The sequence below is a fragment of the Oryctolagus cuniculus genome, chromosome 10 (genome assembly GCF_964237555.1).
Source record: "Oryctolagus cuniculus chromosome 10, mOryCun1.1, whole genome shotgun sequence".
NCBI lineage: Eukaryota > Metazoa > Chordata > Mammalia > Lagomorpha > Leporidae > Oryctolagus > Oryctolagus cuniculus.
The window spans coordinates 27,126,227-27,152,860 of NC_091441.1; the positions used below are offsets into that span (position 1 = coordinate 27,126,227).

Sequence of the window (26,634 nt, forward strand, 5' to 3'; positions counted from 1 at the left end):
TAGGATTAAAGAAAGAGTCAAGAGTGTCCAAAGAACTGCATAGACAGTGGTGCCATCCAGTACTAAGCTGAAAGCTAATTTTAACGGAGAAGGTTTCCGTTTGGGAAGTCAAGTGTAAATAGAGACTGAATGTGAAGACCCAGTGGAGATAGCCATACCACAGTGGGATTTCTGGGTCTGGAATGAATCAAGAGATTAGGAATGGTAATATAGATCTGAGAACGGTCAACAGGTAATAGGAATCTTGGAAATGGATATGATACTTTAAAGTAGAAAGGATGGGGTAAGCAGAAAGCAGGTCCGAGTTGGATCCTCAGTGAATACCCAAACACAAGTGGTAGGAGACACAACTTACAAAGGAGACTGAGGCACCTCTATGGAAGTAGGAAGAAAAGCAGAAAGGTTCAAGGAAGGCACAGGAAGAGAGAGTGCTTTAGGCAGCATAGAGTCGAATCCTGCCAGGCAAAGGGTAAGCTGGCTGGGGATAAAAAGTGCTCATTGACTTCAGGGACAAGGTGAGAATAATTTCAGTGACACAGCAAGAACCATAGATGCCTTGCAACCTATGGTGAAAAAACAGACATTGGGTGCAATGAGTGGAGGAGTTGATTCAGAGTAGAGAAGAAAGTGTGGGGACAAGAGCGGGATGTGATTGTTAGCATCGGAGACATTTGAGCATGTTTGTGTGAGAATTTTGAGCACCTAAAAGAATGATATCAATGTGGAAGGCCTGGAATTCCAAGCAGGAGAGCTTGTTCTTAAACACTGAGAGCCCATTTCAAGCAGGGGAATGACAGGCTCATGGTCTCAGAGCTGTGTACTTCTATTCCAAGGACAGCCTAGCCTACAGAAAGTCACCTTGTCTTAAAGTGTGTTTAGTTTTGACTGTTAGAGCAGAGAATATTTCACCCACATATTGGGGGACTTTTTGGTTGGTTTGTTTGTTTTTTGCATATAATTTATTTGAAAGGCAGAATCACATAGACAGGGAGACACAGAGAGAGATCTTCCCTCCGCTGGCTCACTCCCCAAATGGCCACAACGGCCATAGCCAGGAGCCAGGGGCTTCTTCCAGGTCTCCGGCATGGGTGCAGGGACTCAAGTACTTGGGCCATCTTTCATTGCTTTCCCAGGCACACCAACAGGGAGCTGGATCGAAATGAGTAGCCAGGACTCAAACCGGCACCCATATATGATGCTGGAGTCTCAGATGGTGGCTCAACTTTCTGTACCACAGCGCCAGCCCTAGGGCATTTTTTTTATGGATTCATTGCAAAACCATTGTCTAATTATCTGTTTTCTTACTGGGACAAACATCTTGTTAAGCTTTGTTCAGTTTGCAATTGTTCCAAATTTAATATTATAATTGGATAGATTTAAAGGACTAGTCCAGCAACTGGCCTATTTGATAAAGGGTACCTAATTCTGGAATTTTTTTGTCCTCAGATTCTTGAACACATACACACACATGGGAATCAACCATCATAAACAGCAGAAGAGAAATAAAAGGAAAACCCTATTTAGGCGCAAAATTATGAGTCATGTGATAGGGGAGGGTAGAAGGGATTGGGTTATTTGATGGATATAAGTGAAGGAATCCTGGTTATATATTTAGAGGAAAAGCAAATCCTAAATTTGCTTCATAAGCAAGATTTAATACAACACAATAAATTCAGGCCCAAGTGGGATGGTGGGTAAGTTTCAATATCTTCTGCCTTGTTCATAAATCACAATATTGATCAAATATAAATTAATGCATGAATGCATGTATTTGGGTATGAGAACATATGAAACCTCATTTATTACGTGAGAATGAAGTGGAAAGCAATTTTTATACAATGAGCACCTATATTAAACCATCTAGCATTTTTAAAAATCTTAGCTGAATGGATCTTTTGCGCAAATCTATTCTTTACATCTCTCATGCTAAAAGCAAAAACAAAACACTCTGTGGTATATTATCTCTCCAGTTATTTTGCTTTAGGTTCGTGAGGGAGAGAATTTAAGACTAAGGGGTGAGCATGACAACTCATGAAAAATGAGACTCGACAGGTCACAAAAAAAAGTGGAGAAAGGGACTTCCAAGACTTTCCTTTGTAATTTTACTACCTATTTCCTGCCAATGATCAATATATCCTGAGTGACCAGTGTGTATTCTATTTGGCTTTCTCCCTCGACTGGATTTGCCTTTTTAGAAGTCTAATCCTTTAGATAATGTCATTGTTCAAACTGAAATATCAGACAACAAACCATTTGCATTTTCTCTAAGTAAATGTCTAGTTATATAAGTTATTCACTGGTACATTTAAAAAGATTCAGTATCGGCCAGCGCCGCAGCTCACTAGGCTAATCCTCCACCTGCGGTGCTGGCACCCCTAGTTCTAGACCCGGTCAGGGTGCCAGATTCTGTCCTGGTCACTCCTCTTCCAGTCCAGCTCTCTGCTGTGGCCTGGGAAGGCAGTGGAGGATGGCCCAAGTGCTTGGGCCCTGCACCCACATGGGAGACCAGGAGGAAGCACCTGGCTCCTGGCTTCGGATCGGCGCAGTGCGCCAGCCGTAGCAGCCATTGCGGGGTGAACCAACGGAAGGAAGACCTTTCTCTCTGTCTCCCTCTCTCACTGTCTAACTCTGTCTGTCAAAAAATTAAAAAAAAAAAAAGATTCAGTATCTTCAATAAGATGCCAGGAAATACATCCTCAGGGCATATTGCAAAAAGGGTGTAGATGTGGTAAATCAATGAAAAACGCGTCTAATTGGAAAGTTAGGTAAGAAAACAATCACTTTTTGGTGGAGTTAATGGCAGCAAGATTTCTTCTGTAAATCCCACACACGAACCCAAGAGCAGTGGTCTCAACTCTGAGCTTCAGAACAAGCTGCCTGGCTTCTGATAAACATGCCCAGGCCCTGACCCCAGGCCCGCTAAATCCAGAGAGCCAGGGTTTGCCTCTCCCCGCTTTTTTTTTTTTTTTTTTTTTTAGCCCTTCTTGACTTTGATGTAGAGCCAGCATTGAGAATCACTGCTCCAGAGCTTATGGCTACAAATGAATTGACTGAGAAGCACACATAGGGTTATGCTAGGGTTAGGGAGACCTGGGAATAGCAGGAAAGGTTAGTGTTAGCCAAAATCCTCCAGGCCTTTGACGGCAGGCATTGGGGAGGTTGTAGGAAGGTGTTGCAAACAGCCTTATGGACACAACAGAGAACCGGAAACCATAGTCTGGACTTCTGAAAAATCTTTTCAACACCTTGGACAATTTAGAAACGTAGGCGCTCGATGGAAGCAGACCCGCAGAAAGTGAGTTTGAGGCCACGGGAGATAATGAAATTCCTCCTGTGTGGGACGCATCCCAAGCTCTAGGATAAAAATCCAGCGTTCTAGGGCCGCTGGTGTTACTGAGTGTGTGTTACTGAGTGTGCACAGTGAAGCAAACTGGAGTGAGATGCGCTCCAGGAAACACATGACATTGAAAACTCGGTATGGAAAAGCTGCGACACTCATCGTAATTGTTTACGTACATCTAAGTTTATTAGAACTATGTTTCTGCTTTAACGGGGCCACTGAGAGCGTCAAAATCGCATTCTGTCTCCACAGGAAAACGCCGACCGTTCAGGCTAACCTGGGAGGGCGGACACAAGGCGTTTTTAAACAACTTCTAGAGAGCCGCGTGTGCGATCATGGGGCAATGCGGTGGGAACTGAGGCTTGTAGCAGGAAACCATGAATGAATTCTCTTCGAAGTTCAGGCTTCCAGGCTCCTGATGTAACCAACCTGCAAGGGAAGCCCAGCCCCGAGGGAGGAGCGAGCCCGCCCCGGTGGCTGCAGGCGAGGCCCAGGAGCCACGCGGCTCAGGAAGCCACCCCCGCGAACCCAAGGGAGGACACCTCCCCAGCCCGTCCTCAGATCCAGCCCCCTCCCCAGCTAGGGGAACAAGGCCCTCCGCCCCAAGGCGGCGGACCACAGCTCTCCCTAAAACACCTGACCCTGCATGGCTACAGGCACGCCGGGCGGGAGCGAGGAACTCCCAAGAGTGAATGCGCTTGCGCGGAAGCCCGCATGGTCCGTAGTTTCAGCCTCCGCTACCGCGCCTTCGTCCCCCACCTCTCCTTTTCCCCGCCCCCACGGCGTACGTCACAAAGACTGACGAGCAAAGCGAACAATCACAGTCCCGCTCCTCGTGAGCCCCTGGAGAAAGGGGAGGGTGGGGAGGAGGGAGGGAAAAGGACGGAAGGAGCGGGCCTGAGGGCTGGCTCGTCACACTCACCCAATCAGAAAGCTCTGGGCAGGGGAGGGGCGGGGCTCCAGAGGGGTGGGGGGGTGGGGCTAGGGGGAAAGAGTTGGAAGGCAGCGGGCAGAGAGGGCGGGCTCCCAGAGATTAAAAGCAGCCAATCAGAGCACGCCGGCTTCTTTCGGAGAGCGGCGTGGGGCGTCGCCGCCGCCGCCGCGCGCGCCGGGGGCTGGTTAAGGCCATGAAACAAAAGAAAGCCTGAGAGGGGAGCCGCTGCCACCTCCACCAGCCCGCCCCGCCGCCGTCCCCACCCACCCACCTAGTTACCTACCTCTGCCTGCTTACCCGGCCCCTCCACCCCGCCCGCTCCGGCCTGCGGGCGGACCTGGCGCGCCTCGGCCCGGGTCGCCGGCCCCGCCGCCGCCCCAGAGGAAAGGTGTTTGCGCTCCGCAGGGCCCGGGCCCTGTCCGCCATGGGGCCCGCCGCCCGCCGCGCCTGACCCGGCCGCCGCCGCCGCCGCCGCCATTGACAGCGCGCCGCCGCGATGCCGAGCGGCAGCTCCGCGGCCCTGGCCCTGGCGGCGGCCCCGGCCCCCCTGCCGCAGCCGCCCCCGCCGCCGCCGCCGCCGCCGCTGCCGCCGCCCGCGGGCGGCCCGGAGCTCGAGGGGGACGGGCTGCTGCTGAGGGAGCGCCTGGCCGCGCTAGGCCTCGACGACCCCAGCCCGGCGGAGCCCGGCGCCCCGACGCTCCGGGCCGCGGCGGCGGCGGTGGCGGCGGCGGCGGCGGCGGCGGCGCAGGGCCAGGCCCGGCGGGCGGCGGGGCTGTCTCCTGAGGAGCGGGCGCCGCCCGGCCGGCCCGCGGCCCCGGAGGCGGCCGAGCTGGAGCTGGAGGAGGACGAGGAGGAGGCGGAGGAAGCGGAGCTGGACGGAGAGCTGCTGGAGGAGGAGGAGCTGAACGAGGCCGAGGAGGAGGACCGGCCGTCGCTGCTGCTGCTGTCGCCGCCCGCGGCCGCCGCCTCGCAGAGCCAGCCGATCCCGGGCGGGCCCCTGGGCTCGGTGCTGCTGCCGGCCGCAGGCTTCGATGCGCGGGAGGCGGCGGCGGCGGCGGGGGTGCTGTACGGAGGGGACGATGCCCAGGGCATGATGGCGGCGATGCTGTCCCACGCCTACGGCCCCGGCGGCTGCGGGGCGGCGGCGGCGGCGGCCGCGCTGAACGGGGAGCAGGCGGCCCTGCTGCGGAGGAAGAGCGTCAACACCACCGAGTGCGTGCCGGTGCCCAGCTCCGAACACGTCGCCGAGATCGTGGGCCGCCAGGGTGAGTGCGGGAAGGGGCCTGGGCGGGGTGTCCGCGGCGAGTGGGTCGGGGGTGGGCGGCCCCGGGGCTTGTCAGAGCGCTCGCCCGGCTTGGCGCGGCCGCTTCCGACGGAGGAAGGGACGGGGTGGGAGAGGCGAGGGATGCTGAGGCGGCCGGAGCCCCCCGCCCGGCCCTGGGCTGCTGCGGAACTTGACTTCCCAGAGCAGCCTAACTCTGTCGGCCTCGCCGCATTCCTCTCGAGCTCTTTGTTCTCACTCTGGGAAAGGCACGCGGGCTATGTTTTAGAACGCTTGGGTGTGCACGCCGGAAAAACACACACACACACACACACACACAACGGGCCGGTAAGGTCATGAAGGAACTTTATGCGTTGGTCCAGTTTGCAGTCCATTCTCCTCCTCGCTCGCCAGCGCACCAGCGCTGCAGACAGACTCCTCCCACCTCGTGCAGACAAAGGACCTATGTCTCGGATTCCAGGAGTAGATTTGTGGAGGTGGGGGAAGGGGATGCCCGGAGTACCTCTGGAGCCGACATTTTCAGGGAAAGTCCCGTGCTCTCTCGTGTTGCTCCTCTCCCCTTTAGGAGAGGGGTGCGTGTTACCTGGTGCCGCCTTCCCGCGACGTGCTGTGGCCTGGCTGATGCACGCCTGTGGACTGTTAGGTTGGGAGCATTGTTGGGGTCAGAGAGAGATGATGGCGCTGCTGCTGAAATGATCTCATCTTTCCCAAGTGGTCTAAGTACACATAAATAAGAGGTCTGTCAAAATGGTGGTTTCCCAGATCCACGTTGTCTCATTTCTTTCCTGTAAGATATTCATTAAAGGAAGAGCCGTCTCAGAGCTGGATGGAGATAGCCTGGTGTTTGGCACTGAAAGGCGCTGTTTAAGGCTTAGGCCATTCAAGTGAAAACTTTGTTATTCCTGCGGTGGATCTGGGAACTCGGTTTCACACGCCTTGTTTATTTGCGGAGATCCCTAGGATAATAATCCAGGAGAGAACTGTTTCACCAACATAAGATAAAATTAGAACCTCTAAACTTGTAGATACAGAGTGAGTTAGCCACACACTTGAGAACACTGAAGAACTGCTCTGTATCAAGCTCACATTTTGCCCCAGGCATTGAGATTATGGTAATTGAATTGAGAAAGAGAGGTTGATTCAGACAAACTTTCTGCCCCTAAGAAGCTAACAGTATGATCAATAGGAGAATGACATTAAAGTGAACCCAATGGCACTGACGGTAGTGTAGCAAACAGAACAATCCCAGGAGAACATGCATCCTCCAGGGCCTTCAGAATGGGAAGTAAGTTTAACACAGAGAGCTTGAAGAAAGTGAGTAAGAGTAACTTCTAAGTGTGGTGGGCAGGTAGTGTTGCGTTTCGGTGCTGTCGCGTATCTGTGAAAGGGAGTGATGGGGAGGACTGGGGAAGCCTGTGTCCTGGCCAGAGCGTGGAGATCCCTGAATGCAAGATGCTACTTCCTCCCACAGGGTGCTTCAGTGCGCTTAGGCTGCGGGGTCGGATCACAAAGGAAAAGAATGTTTGCCTGCCAGCTTCACTAAGGGAAAGATATGGTATATTTTGTAGGTTTAGTTTAATAATAAACTTTAGTTCTTCATTATATCTTTTAAGCGACATAAAAGGATCCTTAATTGTGCAAACTGCTACCTTTTATACAAATCCATTATTTAAAAGTAATCAAATTAGCTCCAAGTTTGTTTTGTACCATCCATTACATGATAGCAAAGTTTTAGTTTTTAGGGCTGTGCTTATTGGATAATGAGAAAAATGTGACTCTGTTCATGTCTTGGGACATGAAGACAAGTTGCTGACTATTCCTTTTGCACTTAGTATTTTCCCAGAGTGGACAGTAATGTTAAAAGTATGTCATCACCCTAAATCTTAAGAGCAGACAGTCTTGCCCTTTTCTGTTTTGAACCATTTATTTGACTAGTGGATCATTGGCAGTCCCTTTGCCAGCCCCACACCCCAGCATCATGGACATGAAACCTATGAAGTAGTTGCACACTCCTGTGGAGAACCAGGTGACTTCTAGTGTTCACACCCTTTTATAGTGCCATTGTTTCCCCATGGGATGGTATCTGCCTGTCTCAAGTGAGTAAAACAGGACAAATCATTTCATTTTCCAGTTTGCTTTGGGGGTGCTACATTTTCATACTTAAGAATTATCCATTCCTGCCATTTTATTCATTACCTAAAGTCATAATTTGCTGTTTGACATCTGTTAATTGGTTTTGGAAATAATTATGTCACAGATGGAGACATTTGTGAGTTCAAGATTAGGACAAATGGAGTTCTGAGTCACATAGACTAGCAACTCAAATTAGATGGCCTCTGGTTCCAGTGTCACAAATACAAACCACTGATTTTGATGGTCATGCAAGTTGGCAGAGTATTTCAAACACTGAGTATTCATGCCCTCTGGTAGCATATGGTCCTTTGTAAATGGAAGGGCCCTGTTTTTTGTTGTTACGCTTTCCATCTATTGTGAAACCAATATTTCTGTAAAATAAAGCCAGGAACTAAAGATGCTTATTGATAATCAAAAACATTTTAGAATAAGAGTATCAAAAATAAGTCACAATATATTTGAAGACCAAATTTTGCAGACTTAGATCTATTCCGTAGTAGCCACAACATATATTAACAGTGGATAACAGGTTTAAAATTTTTAAGATTTATATTATTTATTTGAAAGAGAGGGAAAAAATTAGAGATCTTTGATCTGCTGGTTCACTCTCCAGATGGCCTCAATGGCCAAAGCCAGGAGCCAGGAGCTTCATCCAGGTCTCCCACCAGCACCCATATGAGATACCAGTATTGCTTGACAGCGACTTAACCTGTTACACCACAATGCCTGCCCCAAGAGGTTTAATTTTACTCAGTGGGTTTTATTCTAGCCATTGATGCCCAGTAGACTAAAAAGTGAGTTCAGATAGAAGTCTAAGGGCCGGCACTGTGGCATAGCAGGTAAAGTCACTGCCAGCATCCCGTATGAGTCCTGGTTGCTCTACTTCCGATCCAGCTCCCTGCTAGGGCACCTGGGAAGACAGCAGAGGATGGGCCAATTTCTTGGGCCCCGTACCAGCAAAGACGACCCAGGAGAGACTTCTGGCTCCTGGCTTCAGATGGGCTTAGCTCCGGCCATTTGGGGAGTGAACCAGAGGATGGAAGATTTCTCTGTCTCTCCTCTCTCTCTGTAATTCCGACTTTCAAATAAATAAATCTTTTTTTTTTTAATAAAAAGAACTCTTGATGGTGTGATGTGTTCTCTAGTCTCATAATCTAGAAAAATCATCTCCAGACTTTTTATTTGTACATCTTGTCCAAAAAGAGGTTATATTCCCAATATCTGGATATTTATGAACAGTGTATATGCTAATGTAGTATAAAACATGTTTAAAAATCTCAAAGAATGCAATAAAAATAGATATAGGAGTTCTAATTTTTTCCTGCACTCAAGTTGCATCCTGTTTTGGCTATCACTAAATAAGCCATTTTGGACTTTTTTTCTTCTTTATTGAACTGCTTTGACTCTAGTGATATGGTGTGTTATCACCTTTCAAACAATCCTTTACATTGTTTTACGTTGCTAAAATGCTTCCCTGTGACCATTTTTCACAGTTTCTTACAGTGGAACCTCCTCTGTAGGCTCTAGCCCAGCTAAAATAAGGTGTGTATGAGTTTGAGTTTGACTAGAAGAAAGCAAGCTTGGTTTTCTTTACATGAATTTTCTATTTATGAAAAGATACATTTCATGATAAGCAGTTTCAAAATAATGCCAAAGCACAGTCTTTCTTGTTGGGGAAGGATGCTGTTGGTCTTGTTTGTGCTAGTTTGGTGTTCAGTACTTTACCAGTGCCATCTGACCCTGCTGGGTGAATTGCTCAAGTCATAGAACTTAGCTTTAGACTAGTTGGTTTGACATCAAAGATAAAGTTCATTCCACTTCACATTGCTTCCTTCCAACTACTGAAACATTCTGCTTTGGAAGGTTAACAGTATTCTGGGTTAAGTCCTGTTCTACTCATCTGAAGTTAGGATACTGGATTTCTAGTATGCATAATTTAAAATACCACTATTCAAATTAGTTTACTTAAGAAAATCCACTATCATTTGTAGTTCATAAAGTTAATGTGTGTGTGTATGTGTGTAAACGTTAAAAATTAAAACTTCTCTAGGCTTTAATATTTAAGTTTAGTTGATAATGGTTTGTACTGTTAGCTCTGGGGCCATTGGGAACAATTCAGTTTTGCAGATGGCTGGGAAATCCATGGCATTTTCTTCCTGCCTTATTCAGTTAATGAACTATTCTGATTCACTAGGGATGAAATGGAAAATAAGTGGTAATTCAAAGGCATATCTTCTACTCACTGGTGACCAACGTCCTAAAAATGATCCAACCAGCCACATATTTAAGAATTAGTATGCTTCTAGAGATTTGTACATGGAAGAATCTCAGCAGTGTTAATGGGTTGGAATTTTAGGTAGTTCTTTCATACATCTTACTTTTTTTGAAGAAAGGTAATGTTGAGTTATGAAGAAGAATTTAGTATATTCAGTTTTTAATTTGTTTAATGTTTGTACAAATTGAAGAATGTATGGAAAATTTAATATTTTTGTCCCAAACTAAATGTAAAAATGCTTTAGAATTTGTTTCAATGTAAAAATAAATAATGCACGCTAAACCAAATTACCTGTAGGACTCTGTTCAGCTGTATTGGAAAGAGGCAGCAATGAGAAATAGTTATTCCTGGATTCTGATTACTCTTTGCCAACAATTCACTTTGTAAACTTGGGCATGTCACTTAAATTCCCTACACTTAAGATCTCTTGCAGCTGGGCTCAATCATATCTACAGTACTTCTAGAGATTCTGGATAGTACAAAATTGACATGTGAAACTACAGTTGATAAGCCCATGTTACTTTCATTAAAGTCAATCTGAAGTTGATTTAGAGCCATTCTGTTTAATGTTGTTCACCTTTTCTCAGCATTAGGAGACACACATTCTTCGCACATTGTCCTACTGTAATAGAACTAGGACCAGCCGGTGTCTGAGTATGTGTTAAGTACTGGCACTATGGCTATTGTAACAAAGAACCCTGACATCTCCATGTTAAGACAGCCAGGGTTAATTTCTTGTTCACAGGGGCTCTGCTCATTTTAATCATTCAGGGATTCAAGCCAACAGAGCAGCCACCATCTCAAATGTTAAGGATCTCCCCTAGTGCCAGAGGATGAGAGACTATTGCATGGCACACACTGGCCTTTAAATGTTAGACCCGGAAGTAATACTTATCACATCCACTCATGTTTTATTAATCTGAGTGACTCATCTGGACACACCTTACTTCAGATGGGTGAGAATGTGCTTTACAGAGTTCCTATAAGGAGAGAGCTGGAATATTAATGAACAGTCACGACGGCTGCCACGTACTATTTTATGTACACAGTACAAATCAGTGTTGCAAGATTTTAAACAGTGTAATTTCTGCCATATAGAATTTATAATTTAGTTGAACTTGAAAAAAATAGATTAAAATGTTCATAAGCTACTACATGTATTTGCAGCTCTAAAAAAGTATTTAGGAAACTCAGTAGACTGGATAATTATTTTAAAACTCCACTGATAAGTGATTCTGAAGTGATTTTTAGTATTATTATTTACTAAACTGCATCCTTAATGCTTCCCAAATGGCTTACATACATATCGTAATTTGTGAATTTACTTTTTTCTTTTCTCCATGCTACCATTAGTTACAATACAGAGATTAACAAAGGTTAAATCTAATATTTAAGCCTTTGAGAATAATTTTCTAATGTTAGGATTACCAAACAGCTATACTAAATTGAATGTATTCATGGGCCAGTGCTGTTTGCGTATTTCAAATCTGTATTCTATGATTGATTTTGAGAGTTTTCGGTTAAACTGAGTAACTATAGAACCTCTTCAGTGCCAGTGTTTGGATTTTAAGGACAGTGTACGTGGTTTGTTACTTTTGTCTAGTAAGCAAGTTCTATAATTCGTTACTGCAGTGAAGCCTGCTTTGACCACAGGTAAAGTTATAACATGGAATAATAAGACTAGGCCTTAAAATGATTAAATTCTTTAATAAACTGTTAGTTGAAGGTAAGCATAAAAAAACTGGTCTTGAATGTGATTGAAGAGAAATGGTTCCAACAACTAGAGGATACCTCCCTAAAAGGTCACCAGTGTAAAATAATTGCATTTGGGGCTGATGTTTTTATTACTAGCTGCCTTCTTTGCACACCCTCCCTTCCCCTTTGCCGTATATGTCCCACATACCATTTAGGATACTGCAGGAACCGACATTAAGCTTAAAGTTAGAAAACTCATGTTAATTTCACCACTTGTTGTCTGTTGTCTTAGACAAATCAGTTACCCACTTTGTATGTTTTAGAATGTATTAAAAATTGGAGGTTTGGAAGTATATTTCCTAGTAAAGAACTAAGCTAATCTGGAAGAGAATTATTTACAAATAATCTAGTCCATTATATGATACCCGAACAAAAATAATTTCTATTAACATATGCTGAAGGACTTGAGCATAATTTACATCTCACTAGAAGGAAAACTGTTCTACCTTTCATCTCTAATTTATACCTTCTTATGGCTATTTCAACTGTTAGTGAAAGGCCAGAAAGAAACACTAGGTTTTGTGTTTTTGTGTTGTTTTGTTTTTTGTCTTCTGTGTAAAATAAGTGAAAAAAGATGTGCATTTGGGGGCAAGGGGGTCCTCTTTAGTACCTCTGGTGTTGTTTTGTTTTGTTTTGTTTTAAATAACTTGTACATGCAGAGAATTCACCTCCCCTAAAATTTGTGAACAAGGAAGGTAAGGCAGGTTGCGAGAATGATGATTTTAGAGCCACTAGTTTATAACAGGACAATTCTAGGCTTCATTTTCTTCACATATAAAATGAAGTTGGGCTGGATGGATCATCTCTCATACCTCTTTTTTTTTTTTTTTTTAATTCATTTATTTATTTGAAAGGCAGAGTTGCAGAGAGAGAGAATCTTCCACCCACTGGCTCACTCCCCAAATGGACACAACAGCCGAATCTGGGCTCGATCCAGGAGCCAGGAGCCAGGAGCTTCTTCCTGGTCTCCCATTTGGGTGCAGGGGCCCAAGCACTTGGGCCATCTTCCACTGCTTTCCCAGGCCATAGCAGAGAGCTTGATTCATATTGAAATAGCCAAAACTCAAACTGGTGCCCTTTATAGGATGCTGGCATTGCAGGCAGAGGCTTTACCTGCCATGCCACAGCGCCAGCCCCCTCTCATTCATACCTGTTACAGTCTAATTTTTTGTCCAAGGAGAGTGAGTACCTAAAATCATTTGTAAAAATAAATCAGATTTTCATTTAGCAGTTAGGTTGATTTGATACCTGCTCCCAGTTTTGCTAGTTTAGTTTTCACAATCTAAATTTTTCTAAGTTTGTTTCCTAAAACTGTCCCCTCAACTATTCATTCAGAACTAGAGACCTTTTTTTAGAAAAAAAAATTTATTTGGTAGAGAAAAATAGAGACAGGGATCATGTGTCCATTCACTTTCCAGATGGCTGAAGTGCTTTTGTACTGATCCCTAAAGTGAATTGAAGTGTATTTTTTTCTTTTTTTAAAGAGTTATTTATTTGAAAGCCAGAGTTACAGAGAGGCAGGGAGAGAGACACACAGGTCTTTCATCTGCTGGTTCACTCCCTAAATGGCTGCAACAGCCAGAGCTGTACCTATCCAGAGCCAGGAGCTTCTTCGGGGTCTCCCACGCAGGTACCGGAGCACAAGGACTTGGGCCATCTTCTACTGCTATCCCAGGCCGTAGCAGAGAGCTGGATCAGAAGTGGAGCAGCCAGGACTTGAACCAGTACCCATATTCGGTGCCAGCACTGCAGGCACGACTTTACCCACTACGCCACAGTGCTGGCCCCTCAAAGTATATTCTTAACAACAACAACAAAGAAGTCAATAATTTTTACTTTAGAGGGGGGAATTTAGCACTGTGATTAAGATGCCACTTGGGACACCTGCATCCCATCTCAGAGTTCTTGGATTTGAGTCCCAACTGCACTTCGGCTTCCAACTAACTGCTAATGCACACCTGTAGAGCAGCAAGTAATGGCCCAAGTACTGTTGGGGTCCCTGCTACCCACATGGGAGACCAGGATTGAGTTCTAGGCCCCTGGCTTCAGCATAACCCAGCCCTACCTGTTGCAGGCATTTGTGTAGTGACCAGCAAATCTCCGTCTGCCAAATAAATAAAAAGTGGGGGAAAACAATTAAAGCTATAAGAAGGACATGTGAAAAACTATTCTTCCTATATTGTATATTTGGGGGATGCAATCAGTTCTCAAATGACTTATCTAAAATACTGAATTGTGTGCATTAGAAACTCCTGTTGGGATTTAGCTGATGTTTATCAGTCTTTGGGAGATGTAATACTGAAATTGAGTTCTTATAAAGTGAAAGGAACTTTTGACTAGTCCATTAGACTCTTTCAAGGGGAAAAAGACCTTATTTTCTGTAAAATCATTAAGTAATATGATCACTCATTAATTGTAATATATCATGAAATATGAAATGATATGCTTTTAGGAATAAGTCATAGAGAGTAGCGAAAGGAGTATGGAATTAAGACAACTTACGTTTGAGATAAAAATTTTATAGCTTACATATCTTGAGCAGTTCAATGAACCTCTTTTCTGCCCTTCCTAAAGCACTCTTATGATGATTAAATGTAGCTGTATCTAGGAGAGAGCTTAGAAAATTCCTAAAGCACTCTGTAAAATTTTGTTTTCAAAGCTTAAGTCCAGTCTGCCAGGTGAGAGCTGAATTTGCTCAAGAAATACTTGCTGGGAGAGGTGGAGAAGTAGTGTTTTAAAAAATAAATAAAAGCTCCCTTTTGCTGAGCATTGAACTGAATAACAGATATTACAATAAGCTTTTAATACAACTATTCAGTGAGAAAAATGTATACTCATGGTCCCTTGTGCATGCAGGAAAGGTGAAGCTTCAGTGCCCTGTTAAGTTCCCAACACTGGCAAGTGTTGGTCTATCTGTTCCCAGCCGTCGCTCCACCAGCCTTTCCTTGAGGAAAGAATAGACATGTGCACATGAAATGTGGTGTCTGTTGTCCGGAACACTTTGTGGATTAGAGGTGACTGTATTTGCTAGGAAAAGAGAAACATGATCATAATGTATAAGCATTGGGAAAGACCTGGTGGCTGAGTGACATAACATGAAACAGCCCATACTGTTGGTAGATTGGAACCCAGTCCTGCAGATAGTCAGTTTTTTGCTCTTTGTATTGTTTCCTTTGAACTGGGCCTTAAATGACTCAGTGTGGTAGCTATAATAGTATTATACCTTAGTTTGTATTCTTGTGTTCTGGAACTTTTCACACATACAATTTCATCTTTTCCAAAAGGCCTCTCACACATATATTTCATCTTTTCCAAAAGGTCACTTGGAGGAAGATATGTGCTAGTAAGGTTTTTCAGGTTACTTAAGGAAATATCTGAACAGAGAGAACAGAAACAAGATATGGTTAAGAGGTGATGGTGTCAGGGTGAGAAGGTGGGTAATGGCCACTTACGGGGGGGGGGGGGGGCAGAAGGGGCAGGGGTTTATTATCAAACCAAAGAAATATTTTGAAGGTAAAAGAGCTACTCAGATTCCACACTTCTCTCCCCATCTTTATTAAAGAGAGTGAGTAATGATTTCCCCTAGATGCTTTTTGAAGAAAGCTATACCCAGAGAACTACCAAAAGTGAAAATATACACATAATGCAGCTTTGATGTTTGTAAGGGTTTGAGCATTATTGAATCACATTATATACATAGCTAATACATGAAATAAATGGGAAATATAATGAACATAATTTCTGAACTTAACTTTATCAAAACTCAAAAATTTGAAATAAATATAATAAATGTTAGAACATAACAGTGGTCATACATAGTCCCTGCTCTGCATACGATCTTTTATTTCTCAGAATTTTTTCAAATGATTGTTAATGATAGCCTATTAAGGTAAGCCTCCAGTCTCTTTTTCCATCTTTTAAGCTTCCACTAACCTAAGTATCTGATCATGTCACTCCTCTACTCAGAATTCTTTGCACCTACAAGATAAGGTTTAAATTCTCTTGTCTGACATTGAAGACTTCTGCTTCCCCTCCAGCCATATCCCCCGCCATTTTACCCTTTAGTCACTTCAAGCTCTCACAAGATTGACCCAATGTCATCTTGTGAGCTCACCACTGTCCCATCCTGTATTCTTTATCCCCTGCTTTTGCACTTAGGTTTTTCCATTCTTCCCACCCAGGCAAAACCACTTTCTTTAAGCTTCAGTTCAAATGCTTTTGAAGCCACCTTTCACTTCATGTAAGCGGTAGAGGCATCTTCTTTGCACCTACTGCTTTATATGTGTTTTCATTAAAGCAGTCACCTTATCAGTATTGCTTGCATAACAGTTTTCCCTTTAGACTGAGTTCCCTGGGAGCAGAAATGATGATGGTTCCTTTATATCACCTGGAAATAGGGAGCTTAACTTTTGAGTGGGTGAGTTCAAGCATTACAGGGAACTTCTATCTCTGATTGGTAAAGGGCTTTTCTTCCCTAGAAGGAGTGACTTGACTAGAAACACCAGGACAGAGCCCGTAGGACAGGTGGGAGACAGCTTTCCTACCACGCCACTCACTTCTCAACATAAACACAGTCATCTGGTAGGAGTTCTTGTCAACACTTGGCTTATACAGTCATGCATTACGTGAAACACATTACTTTAGCCAATGCACAGAGTGTGCCTATGCAAACTAAGCTATGGTTTCACGAGGCAACATATTTGGACCACCAGCCATATGTGGTCAGTCACTGGCTGACATGCTGTTGATGCGGCACATAACTGTGTGTTTCTTTTCTTCCTATTTGACTTAGCTCTGTCGCCTCATCCTATTCCATTGCCTGTACTTCCCCAAACCTTTCCTGCCATGGCCATTGGGTTACTATTCTTGGGTTGGGGTTTAAAATTTCCACGAACCAAATACATAACTCAAAATTAGGTACTTGGAAGAAGGGGGAAATAATTAGAGGAAAGGAAAAGGTTAATGTGATAGGAAGAATAATTCTTCCCACCCGAAGATGTCCCTACCAAGATGTCCATACTGTAACCTCCTAGAGACTGAGTGTGTTACCAGATTTGGCAAGTCTGCAAATGTGACGAAGGGTGTGGACCCTGCTTGGGAGAGTTGCTTGACGTCATATTGGTGGGCCCAGTGTAATTGCTTGGGTCTCTAAGAACAGAAAAGCTTCCCAACTGGGTCTGAGACCTGAGAAAAAGAGGTTTTGTAGCATGAGAACGGAGCCTTCCTTGCTAGCTCTGAAGATGAAGGAAGGGAGTGACGTGCCGAGAAGTGACCTCTAGAAGTTGGGACTGTACTCAGCTGGTAGCCACCAGGGCAGCTCAGTCTGTTAACTGCTAGCCCCCAGATTCAGCCAACAGCCTGTATAAGGAAATAGACCTTCTCCTGGAGCTCCCAGACGGGAACAGGCCATGTCAGACTTCTGAGCACCAGAACTGTAAATAATAAATATATGTAAAAATGTGAGTATATTTGAAAATAATAAATTTGCATCATTGAAGTCATTGTAACTTGTTATGGCAGCATTAGAAAACCAAAGCGGATCATAAGCAAATTAAAGACCAGAAAAACGATGTCTAATCTTTTTATATAAGGTCCCCAAAAATATGTATTATGAGAAAACTATGCATGGATTTCAACATTTTTTGCACCAGGGACTGGCAGCAGGTTAAACCATCACCTGCAACACCAGTATCCTATATTGAAGTGCTGGTTCAAGTCCCAGCTGCTCTACTTCCCATCCAGCTCCCTGCTAATGCACCTGGTAAAGCAGCAGAAGATGGCCCAAGGACCTGGGTCTCTGCCACCCTGATGGGAGACCTAAATAAAGTTCCAGGCTCCTGGCCCAGCCCTGGCCATTGCAGCCATTTGAGTGAGTGAACCAGCAGATGGAAGATTTCTCAGTCTTTCCCTCTCTCTAACTCTACCTTTCAAATAAAATATGAATCTCTTAAAATATTTTTCATCACAATAGACTTAATTTTATTTTCCTACAAACTTTTGAAGTACCCTCATATTAACTTTTAACACCTTAATAAAATATAGTGTTTCATGTCGAAAGTCCCTGCTTGATTCTAATTGAAAGCCTTCCAGAATGTCTTGTAGATTACTAAATAAGAATGTAATGCTGATGCCCAACATTTTAATCTCTGCTCTCTTGGAGCATTGATTGTGGAGTCCTTAATGGCTTAAGAACTCTAATAATTTTTAGCTGCTATGTAAGTTACCACTAATTTAGCAGGTTAAAACAAAACAAATTACCTGTTTCTGTAGGTTGGAAAGTTCAGACAGTGCAAGTCTGAATTCTCTATTCAGGGCCTCACTAGGCTAAAGTCAAGGTATTAGCTAAGACTACAGTTCTCATCTGGGGCTCATGTCCTCACACAAGCTCATCTCCTTGGGTTTGTAGCATGAAGGTCTCCATTTTCCTTCTAGTCTGAACTCCTAGAGACCACCTACTGTTCCTGGCTGTAAGATCATCACAGGCAGTTCACAACAGTCTTCCATGTTAGCCAGAGCTAACATCAGACTTGCTCTTCTGAAGCCAGTTGGAAAACACTTGGAAAGGGCTCATGGTGAGATCAGGTCTACCCAGATGTTCTAGATGATCTCCCCATTTTAGGGAGAACTGACTTGGACTGTAATTGCATATAAAGTCCCTTCCCAGTGGCACCTCCAGTAGTGTTTGGCTGACTGAAAGGGTACACCAGGGCTGGAACGCTTGGGGCCATCTTAAAATTCTACTCCCCATACTACCACGTGTACAAGTACTGAGGCTGAAAGGACTTAGTAGTGAGTGGTCAACAACTCCATTGGCTTTCATTTTTCTGCTTAACTGTAAACTCCTTTGTTAGTGACCTGAGTGTTAAATCAGTTCCTTATTATATAATGCTTTTTCTGTTGGAAAATTGGACCAAATTGTGTAGATAGGCCACGTGGTCTTTTTGCCACCACCTAAATGAACTGTGGCTTAAAAATTAGTTATAAATTCTGCTCTGGGTGTCCAAGATATGTTTCTGGTGGTTAGGAAATGGTTTATTAAAATTCAATATTATACATATTTCTGGGCTCTCAGGCTCCAGAAGCTGCTTTGGTTGACCATAGAGCAGAACTGAATATAGTGTTACTGTCTTCAGCTGTGGGAATTTCACGTGCAGAATCAGTTCTTAGTCCCAGATCTCAATAATGCCTTTACATCACTATGCTGGTTTTGCTGTTATAAGTACATTCTTTCTTAGGTTTTGTGGATCTAGAAAGTGGCCTTTAAGATGATCTAGTCTAGTGGTTTTAAACTTTTCTGATTGTAACCCACATCAAGAAACAAACAAACATTTTAATATTGCAGCCCATTGTATATATTTCACTAAAAATGTGAGACACATAGTTTTTCTCTATTTATTTATTTGAGAGACAAACAGAGCTAATTCAGTCTGTGGAATGTGCTGAAGTGAAAGCTGGAAACTCAGTCAAGGTCTCCTGGGTGGGTGGTGGAGACCCAATCACTTGAGCCATCACTTGCTGCTACCCAGAGTAGTCTGCATTAACAGGAAGCTGGAGTCAGGAGCCAGAGCTTGGTATTGAATCCAGGTACCAAACCCAGTATGGGGCAGTGCAGGCATCTTAACTGGCCAAACGCCCACCCCCTCTGTTCTTTTTTTTTAAATGCTGATTATAAACCACTAACTTGATACGGTAACTCACGGTTTGAAAGCACTAAGTGTACCATAATTTCAAATTCTTTTCTTGCTTTCATCTCTACCAGCAACAGAGGACCTCCTTGGTAAAGCTGAGAGAGGCCCTCTTTATCCTTAGGAACAAGGCAGAATCCTTTACGAGACCAGGGAGTGGGAGGACCAGAGTCCTGCCTGCAGCTAAAGGGTTTTAAGGTGAAAGAGCACCAACAACAGTGATATAGAAAGGCAAAAGTGGGTTCCTACACCAGGTACAAGTTGGAGACACTGTGGAATTTACTTCCAAATCAAGTTAAAATTACAACTATGAATGTGTTAGTGCTATTGTAGTTATTGGCCTGTTCTAGGCTTCTGCCCACTGACCACCTTGGATGCAGATCAACATGTTGATTTTTAACTGCAACTGTAAGAAAACAAGTGTTCATCCTTACAGTTTAGAGCTACAAAACGTTGTTCAGCTTGGAGATTTTGAAATAATTTACCCTGCTATTCATGTAATTTAAAATAATCTTAGTAAAACTAGCCAAAAGTCTTAATTGATATGACTAGCAAAATGTGTCATCTCTTTATACTCTTTTTAATTTAATCATATTTCTTGGGAAAGGTAGTGCATTGGTCTGCCTCAAAGCTTGCTCTTAAAAACTAAAATACATAATGAAAAGTAAGTCTCCCTTTTAACCTGGCCAAATAAGCTTGTTTTATGAGTACATGATACTCCCTTATATAGTTGTTCTGACCTCTTGATACTCCAAACAATAACTGAAATCATTTTGCACCTGAACAAGTATTTCTACAAGATGAGTAAGACAGGATTGTAGGGCACAAGGGAATATTTTTTTTTTTTAAGATTTTATTTATTTAAGAGGTAGAGTTACAGCCAGTGAGAGGGAAAGACAGAGAGAAAGATCTTCCATCCACTGATTTACTCCCCAAATGGCCACAGCGGTCAGAGCTGGGCCAATCCAGAGCCAGGAGCTGCTTCTGGGTCTCCTGTGCAGGTGCAGGGATCCAAGTGCTTGGGACGTCTTCTGCTTTCCCAGGCCTTAGCAGAGAGCTGGATTGGAAGAGGAGCAGCCGGGACTAGAACCAGTGCCCATATGGGATGCCAGCACTGCAGGCAGAGGATTACCCTACTGCGCCACAGCACTGCCCAGGGCACAAGGCAGTTTTGATTTGATAGTATAGTCTGCCCTCCAGAAAGGATAGTTTATACTTTCCCCACCTTTAGCTAGCATTGTTACAAACTTTTTGATAGTAGACAATTTTATAGGTGGAAAAAAATCATAACTAAATTCCCATGAGAATTTCATCATCAGAACCATTTGTATGTTTACTTGTCTATAAACTGTTTGTTTTAACCTATTTGGTTGAATTTTTGGTGTTTGAGGGGGGACAGTATATGTATGAAAGAAATTAGCCACAAGTGAGATGATTTATAAATAATTTAATTTTTCTGCTTTTTTTGATGACTTTTACTAGAAGCAATTTTTTAAAAGTATAGTCTATTTTATTATACTCTTATGACTTCTAAGTTTTTTTGTCACTCTGGGATTATGAATTCTTCCATGATTTTTTTAAAAATCTGAATTTCCAAATGGAAAGTGAGTCTAAAATACTTAAAAGCTTTTTATCTACCCCACCCTCAAATTATAAAGCAAGTTTGTTTCTTCCTGTTTCGTTTGTGTCGCTTTGTAAAAACCCAGGGTGGGTGTTGTTGCGTGACAGGTTAAGCTGCCACTTGGGATACCTACATCCCAAGTCCCAGTGCCTAATTAGGGTCCCAGCTTCCAATCTAGTTTCCTGCTAATGTACAAAGGAAGCAACTGATGATGGCCCAAGGACGTGGGTTCTTGCCATTCGTATGGGAAACCTAGGTGGGGTTCCTGGCTCTTGGATTCAGCCTGCCCAGCCCTGGCTGTTGATATTATCTGGTGAGTGAACCAGCAGATAATAGATCTCTCTCTCACTCTGCCTTTCAAATAAATCTTTTTAACAAAATAAAAACACTACCTATTCAAGTGGTGTCCAACTTTAGAATGTGTCCGAAAGTACTGTGTTAGTTGTTTGAAATTCAGAATATATATGATCCTGTAAAAACAATGTTACAGTTGGTGAAGTTTCTATTTCCCAGTCTGAATTAAGGTACTGTATTTAAAACTCTCCTGAAAATTTAGGGAGAGGAGTACTTTCCTGTTTTTATTGGTGATAACTTCAAAGGGGTTAACTTTGTCTTCATCCCCTTCTTTCTTTCTGTACTTCATTGCTAGTGGCCCTTTTGGGTAGGCCTGTCTCCTGACTTTATCCCCTCAGATGTAGTCCAAACTCAAACATCTCTTTCCAGTGACCCGTGTATTAAACACCCCATTTGTTAGTGCCAACCGTAGGCCAGATAGTGTCTTGTGTAGCTTTAAATGTATTGCTATGGTTAAAACAGTTATCTGGGGCTGGTGCTGTGTTGCAGTGGGCTAAATGGCCACCTACAGCAGTGGCATCCCATAAGGGCAGTAGTTCAAGCCCCAGCTGCACAGTCTTCCAGTCCAGCTCCCTTCTAATGCAACTGGGAAAGTGGCAGAAGATGGCCCAACTCCTTGGGCCCCTACACCCATGTGTGAGACCCAGAAGAAGCTCCCAGCTTCATCCTAGCCCAGCGCTAGCTTCTCACTCTGTAATTCTGCCTTTCAAATAAATAAATAAATAAATCTGGGCTTTGGGGGGGGGGGCGCGTATATCTACTAGGTATCAAACAGAAAATGTTTTGCTGTAGTGCAACTGACAATTGCTTATAGTCGAAGAAATATTTATTTAAAGCGATTACTTAAGTCAGTGTTCTAATAGTAAACGTTGAAAGGAGTCGACCTTAGATCCTTAGGCTAATTCTCCCTTTTCCTAATAGAAATTGCCCGATATTTTTCTGCAGGATGAGCAGGACTGTCTGCTGGGAATGTGATTCCAGCAGATTGCCTGCTTGTTGCAGCGCAGAATGTGAAGTCATGTAACTGAATAATAACATCTCCCAGAGTGGAGAGTGTGACTAGTTGTGAATTCACATACCCCTTTTGGGATTTCTTAGGCATCTCTCCATTAAACACTTCTTGCTCAGTGGCTTGTGATTTCATCTCAGCCCCAAGCCACACCTACTAGTCTGAATGAGGGAGTCTGCTGGACATTTTGCCTATGTAAAGGATAAGCAAATAGTAGAGAAGTTTCATTGCTCTCATATTCCAGTTCATTTGTAGATAAAACTTGTGCCACATCACCAGTTTCATCTTCCTGTAGTTCATTGTAGATGGAAGTGCTTTATAATGAAAGTTTCCATGTCTTACAGAGGCAGAAAATTGACTCACCAACAATTTCTTGATAGATTCTCAGATCACCCCTTTCCCCTGGCCCTTACATGATTGCAATTTGCTATTAGCCCCTTTTCTTCCCACGCTCTTTTCAAATGAATATAGCCTTAAAGTTTCAGCATCTTTAACATTAGTTTGTTGGGTTTACTTCCTTAACTGGTAATTTAGTCTTTAGCTCCCCTCTTCTTAATCTAGCTCTCTTCACCAACAGCAAGATTTTTGAAAATGTAATATAATGAAGGAAAAATTAGAAACCTGGGAAAGCTCTTTGAGGAAGGGAAGTTCCACAGTTTGTTGAAAGGGGGAACAGGATCTTCATTTGTGGTTAAAATCCAAAAGTTCAGTATAGTAAGTAAAGTTGTTTTGAATATACTGCAAGTGAGGTTACCATAATCAACTCCTTTCAACAAGATTGGATTAGCAATATGGTGTCAGAACACAAAAGTCTTAAAGCACAACAAAGATTAGCTTCAGAGAAATATGCATAAAAAACACAAGATTCTTTGTTTTGATATGTTTTAAGATTTATTAAAAGGCAGAGTTACAGAGAGAAAGATGTCTTTCATACACTGGTTCACTCCCCAAATGGCTGCAATGACCAGAGCTTGGCTGATCCAAAACCAGGAACCAGGAACTTCCTCCAGGTCTCCCATGTGGGTGTGAGTGCCCAATCACTTGGACGTCTTATACTGCTTTCCTAGGCCACCAGCAGAGAGCTGGGTCAGAAGTGAAGCAACTGGGACCCAAACCAGTACCTATATAGGATGCCAATGCCGATGCCGCAGGTGGAGGCTTAACCCACTACACCACAGAACCAGCTCCCAGCACAGGGTTCTTATATATATATATATATTTAATTTTGTTTTTCAACAAATGAAACATAGCCACCCACGTATCTCCTTACATTATAGTCAACTTTCACTTTGGGAATGCTAGAGAGGTCACACAAACATAGAAGCTTTGTAGAGGATGAGGCATCCAACCTAAAACCTACAGGACTAACAGGAGTTAAAGCAAACAGAGCTAGGAGTAAAGAGGCAAAAATAGAGACGTATTCGAGATCTAGAAGCAAGGAAGCACTGACATGTACCACAGGAGGTTAATATAACTAAAGCATTCTACAGGGTTTAAGGAGTGAGAGAAGGGGGAAATGGAAGTGGCAGGAGGCGAAGCTAGAGAGAGGCAGAGAGACCATGAAAGCAGAGTTGTGCACTGTGCTGTTTAGACTTTATCCTTGTGGTAAAAGATGACTGATAAAGCAAAGAAGTGATCGTGTGATCTGTGCTTTATTTAGAAAGCATCCTCTGACAAAAGTATAGAAAATTGATTGGCATAAGATAAGACTGGAGGAAGGAGACCTGTTTAGTGTGGGGTGGGAACCTGTTGCAGTTATGCAAGGTAGAAATTATTTACTAGTAAAATCTGGGTTTTTACACATGATCCGTTTGTTTGGGGGGGAATAGGAAAGGGCAATTTAAGGAAAAGACCTCAAATTGTCAACAGGATGTCCCTGGCTTCTGTATTCTGAGGAACAAGGTGTAGCGTGGTATGTTTATGAGAACAAATCTGTTCTGACAAGCTTCATGTTAAGGTCTTTGAAAAGTGCAACTCCAAGGTTTTATGCCTTAATTGTGTATTTGACACTTCATATTATAATATAAAACCCTTAAACCTTACACACTTGGCACTGATAAACAGTGATTACCCAAGTTGGTTTAAGTTTGGAATTATGAAAAGTTATGTAATTCTTGAATATTTTATTTAATGTTAAATATGCCTAGGATTTGGGGACACAATCCTTTGAGTCTGGATCTGCCAATGAGGGTAGTCTTTTTTTTTTTTTTTTTGACAGATAGAAATAGTGAGAGAGACAGAGAACGGTCTTCCTTCCATTGGTTCACTCCCCAAATGGCCGCTACAGCCACCACCGCACTGATCCGAAGCCAGGAACCAGATGCTTCTTCCTGGTCTCCCACGCGGGTGCAGGGGCCCAAGTGCTTGGGCCATCCTCCACTGCCTTCCCAGGCCACAGCAGAGAGCTTGGACTGGAAGAGGAGCAACCGGGACTAGAACACGGTGCCCCTATGGGATGCAGGCGGAAGATTAGCCAAGTGAGCCACAGTGCCGGCCCCTAGGGTAGTCATTTTTGAATAAGACCATATTCAGCACCTGTATTCTGTAAAGTATCTCATTCTTTTTTTTAAAGGTTTTATTTAATAATTTGACAGAGTTACAGAAAGTGAGAGGGAGAGACAGAGAGGAAGGTCTTCCTTCCATTGGTTCACTCCCAGATGGCCGCAATGGCCAGAGCTGCACCAATCCGAAGCCAGGAGCCAGGTGTTTCTTCCCAGTCTCCCATGTGGGTGTGGGGGCCCAAGCACTTGGGCCATCTTCTACTGTTTTCCCAGGCCATAGCAGAGAGCTGGATTGGAAGAGGGGCAGCCGGGACTAGAACCAGCGCCCATATGGGATGCCGGTGCCACAGGTGGAGGATTAACCTGCTGCGCCACAGAGCCAGCCCCAGTATCTCATTCTTTTGAATGGAGCAGGATCTTTACAGAGAAGACAAATTATTATTTTACTTTTTTTACCCGAGGCTTTTGTAGTTGTTTGACCCATAAAACAGCAGTTTTTTATCCCCAGGCTACTTTATTGAAATTTTCAGCTTAACTTCCATAGAAACAATGTCTTTTATATTTATATTTCACTAATTCATATTTATATTCATATTTCATTAATTTGCATAATAAGTAACTTAGTTACTAGCATGAGTACAGGTAGCATAAACAAGACGGGGATTAACACAACTGACCCTTAATAAAGTGATTAATAAGTAGAATTTGACTGACGAAAGCAAAAGTGAGACCTAGCCACGAGCATTGGTTGTCATTGTGAGTTTTCAGGGGCAAGAATAAAAGGTAAAATGGTAAGGCAGTCTATTTGAAGTCAGTGCCAGTACTTCTGTGGTATTGCCAAAGCTGAGGTGCTACAGGTAACAGAAGTACTATAGATGTTGAAATCAGACTGGATTAATTCTGGCTGCACCACTTATTAGCTGTGTGAACTTTGACATAGTACACAGTTTTTCTGAGCTTCAGTTTCCTTTATCAGTAAAAGGAGGTTAAAAGTCTGGTTCTTAGAGTTATTGTATAAATTAAAGGAGAGACAAAATAGTTGGTAAGTATCTCACAATGTGCATTGTTTCCCTTTGCCATCTAACCCTAAAAGGTGGTAAATCATGAGAGCTGTGAAAATCAAACCCACTCGTGTGATAGCTTACCTATGAAGACTACTTTATTGATCATTTGCAATGACTCCTGACAAAAGGAAGAAAATAAGCCTGACTTACGAGTTTAATACCTCCCAGTTGCAGTCTTGTCCCAAATCAAAGACCTCCAAACTGTGAGCATTAGTGGGGATTAGGAAGGTTTTATTTAAAAAAAAAAAAAAAAAACACACACACACACACACACACACACACACATTGCCAGACATTTAGCTGGATAGGAGCCTTCTGTGTTTTGTCTTTATAAACATTGGTGGAGTTGATATTGATTCTTATGAAATGTTTTCTTTCAAACAGGTTGTAAAATTAAAGCACTGAGAGCCAAGACAAACACGTATATCAAGACACCTGTTCGTGGTGAAGAGCCCATTTTTGTTGTGACTGGACGGAAAGAAGATGTTGCCATGGCCAAAAGAGAAATCCTCTCAGCTGCAGAGCACTTCTCCATGATTCGTGCATCTCGAAACAAAAACGGCCCTGCCCTGGGAGGGCTGTCATGTAGTCCTAATCTGCCCGGTCAGACCACCGTCCAAGTCAGGGTCCCCTATCGTGTGGTGGGGTTAGTGGTTGGACCCAAAGGAGCAACTATTAAAA

The 26,634-nt window shown here is 43.4% G+C and overlaps 1 protein-coding gene across 1 annotated transcript in view; it reads left to right on the plus strand.

The window, feature by feature from the left end:
* Window positions 1–4,332: 4,332 nt before the first annotated feature.
* MEX3C (mex-3 RNA binding family member C) overlaps window positions 4,333–26,634 on the plus strand; it is a 25,029-nt gene continuing 2,727 nt past the window's right edge. Inside the window, exons 1-2 of the mRNA XM_008261323.4 lie at window positions 4,333–5,539; window positions 26,338–26,634. The exon at window positions 26,338–26,634 is cut by the window's right edge and continues 2,727 nt beyond it. Of these exons, the coding sequence (XP_008259545.3) occupies window positions 4,771–5,539; window positions 26,338–26,634 (1,066 nt within the window). The 5' untranslated portion in view covers window positions 4,333–4,770. The remainder of the gene's footprint in view (window positions 5,540–26,337) is intronic.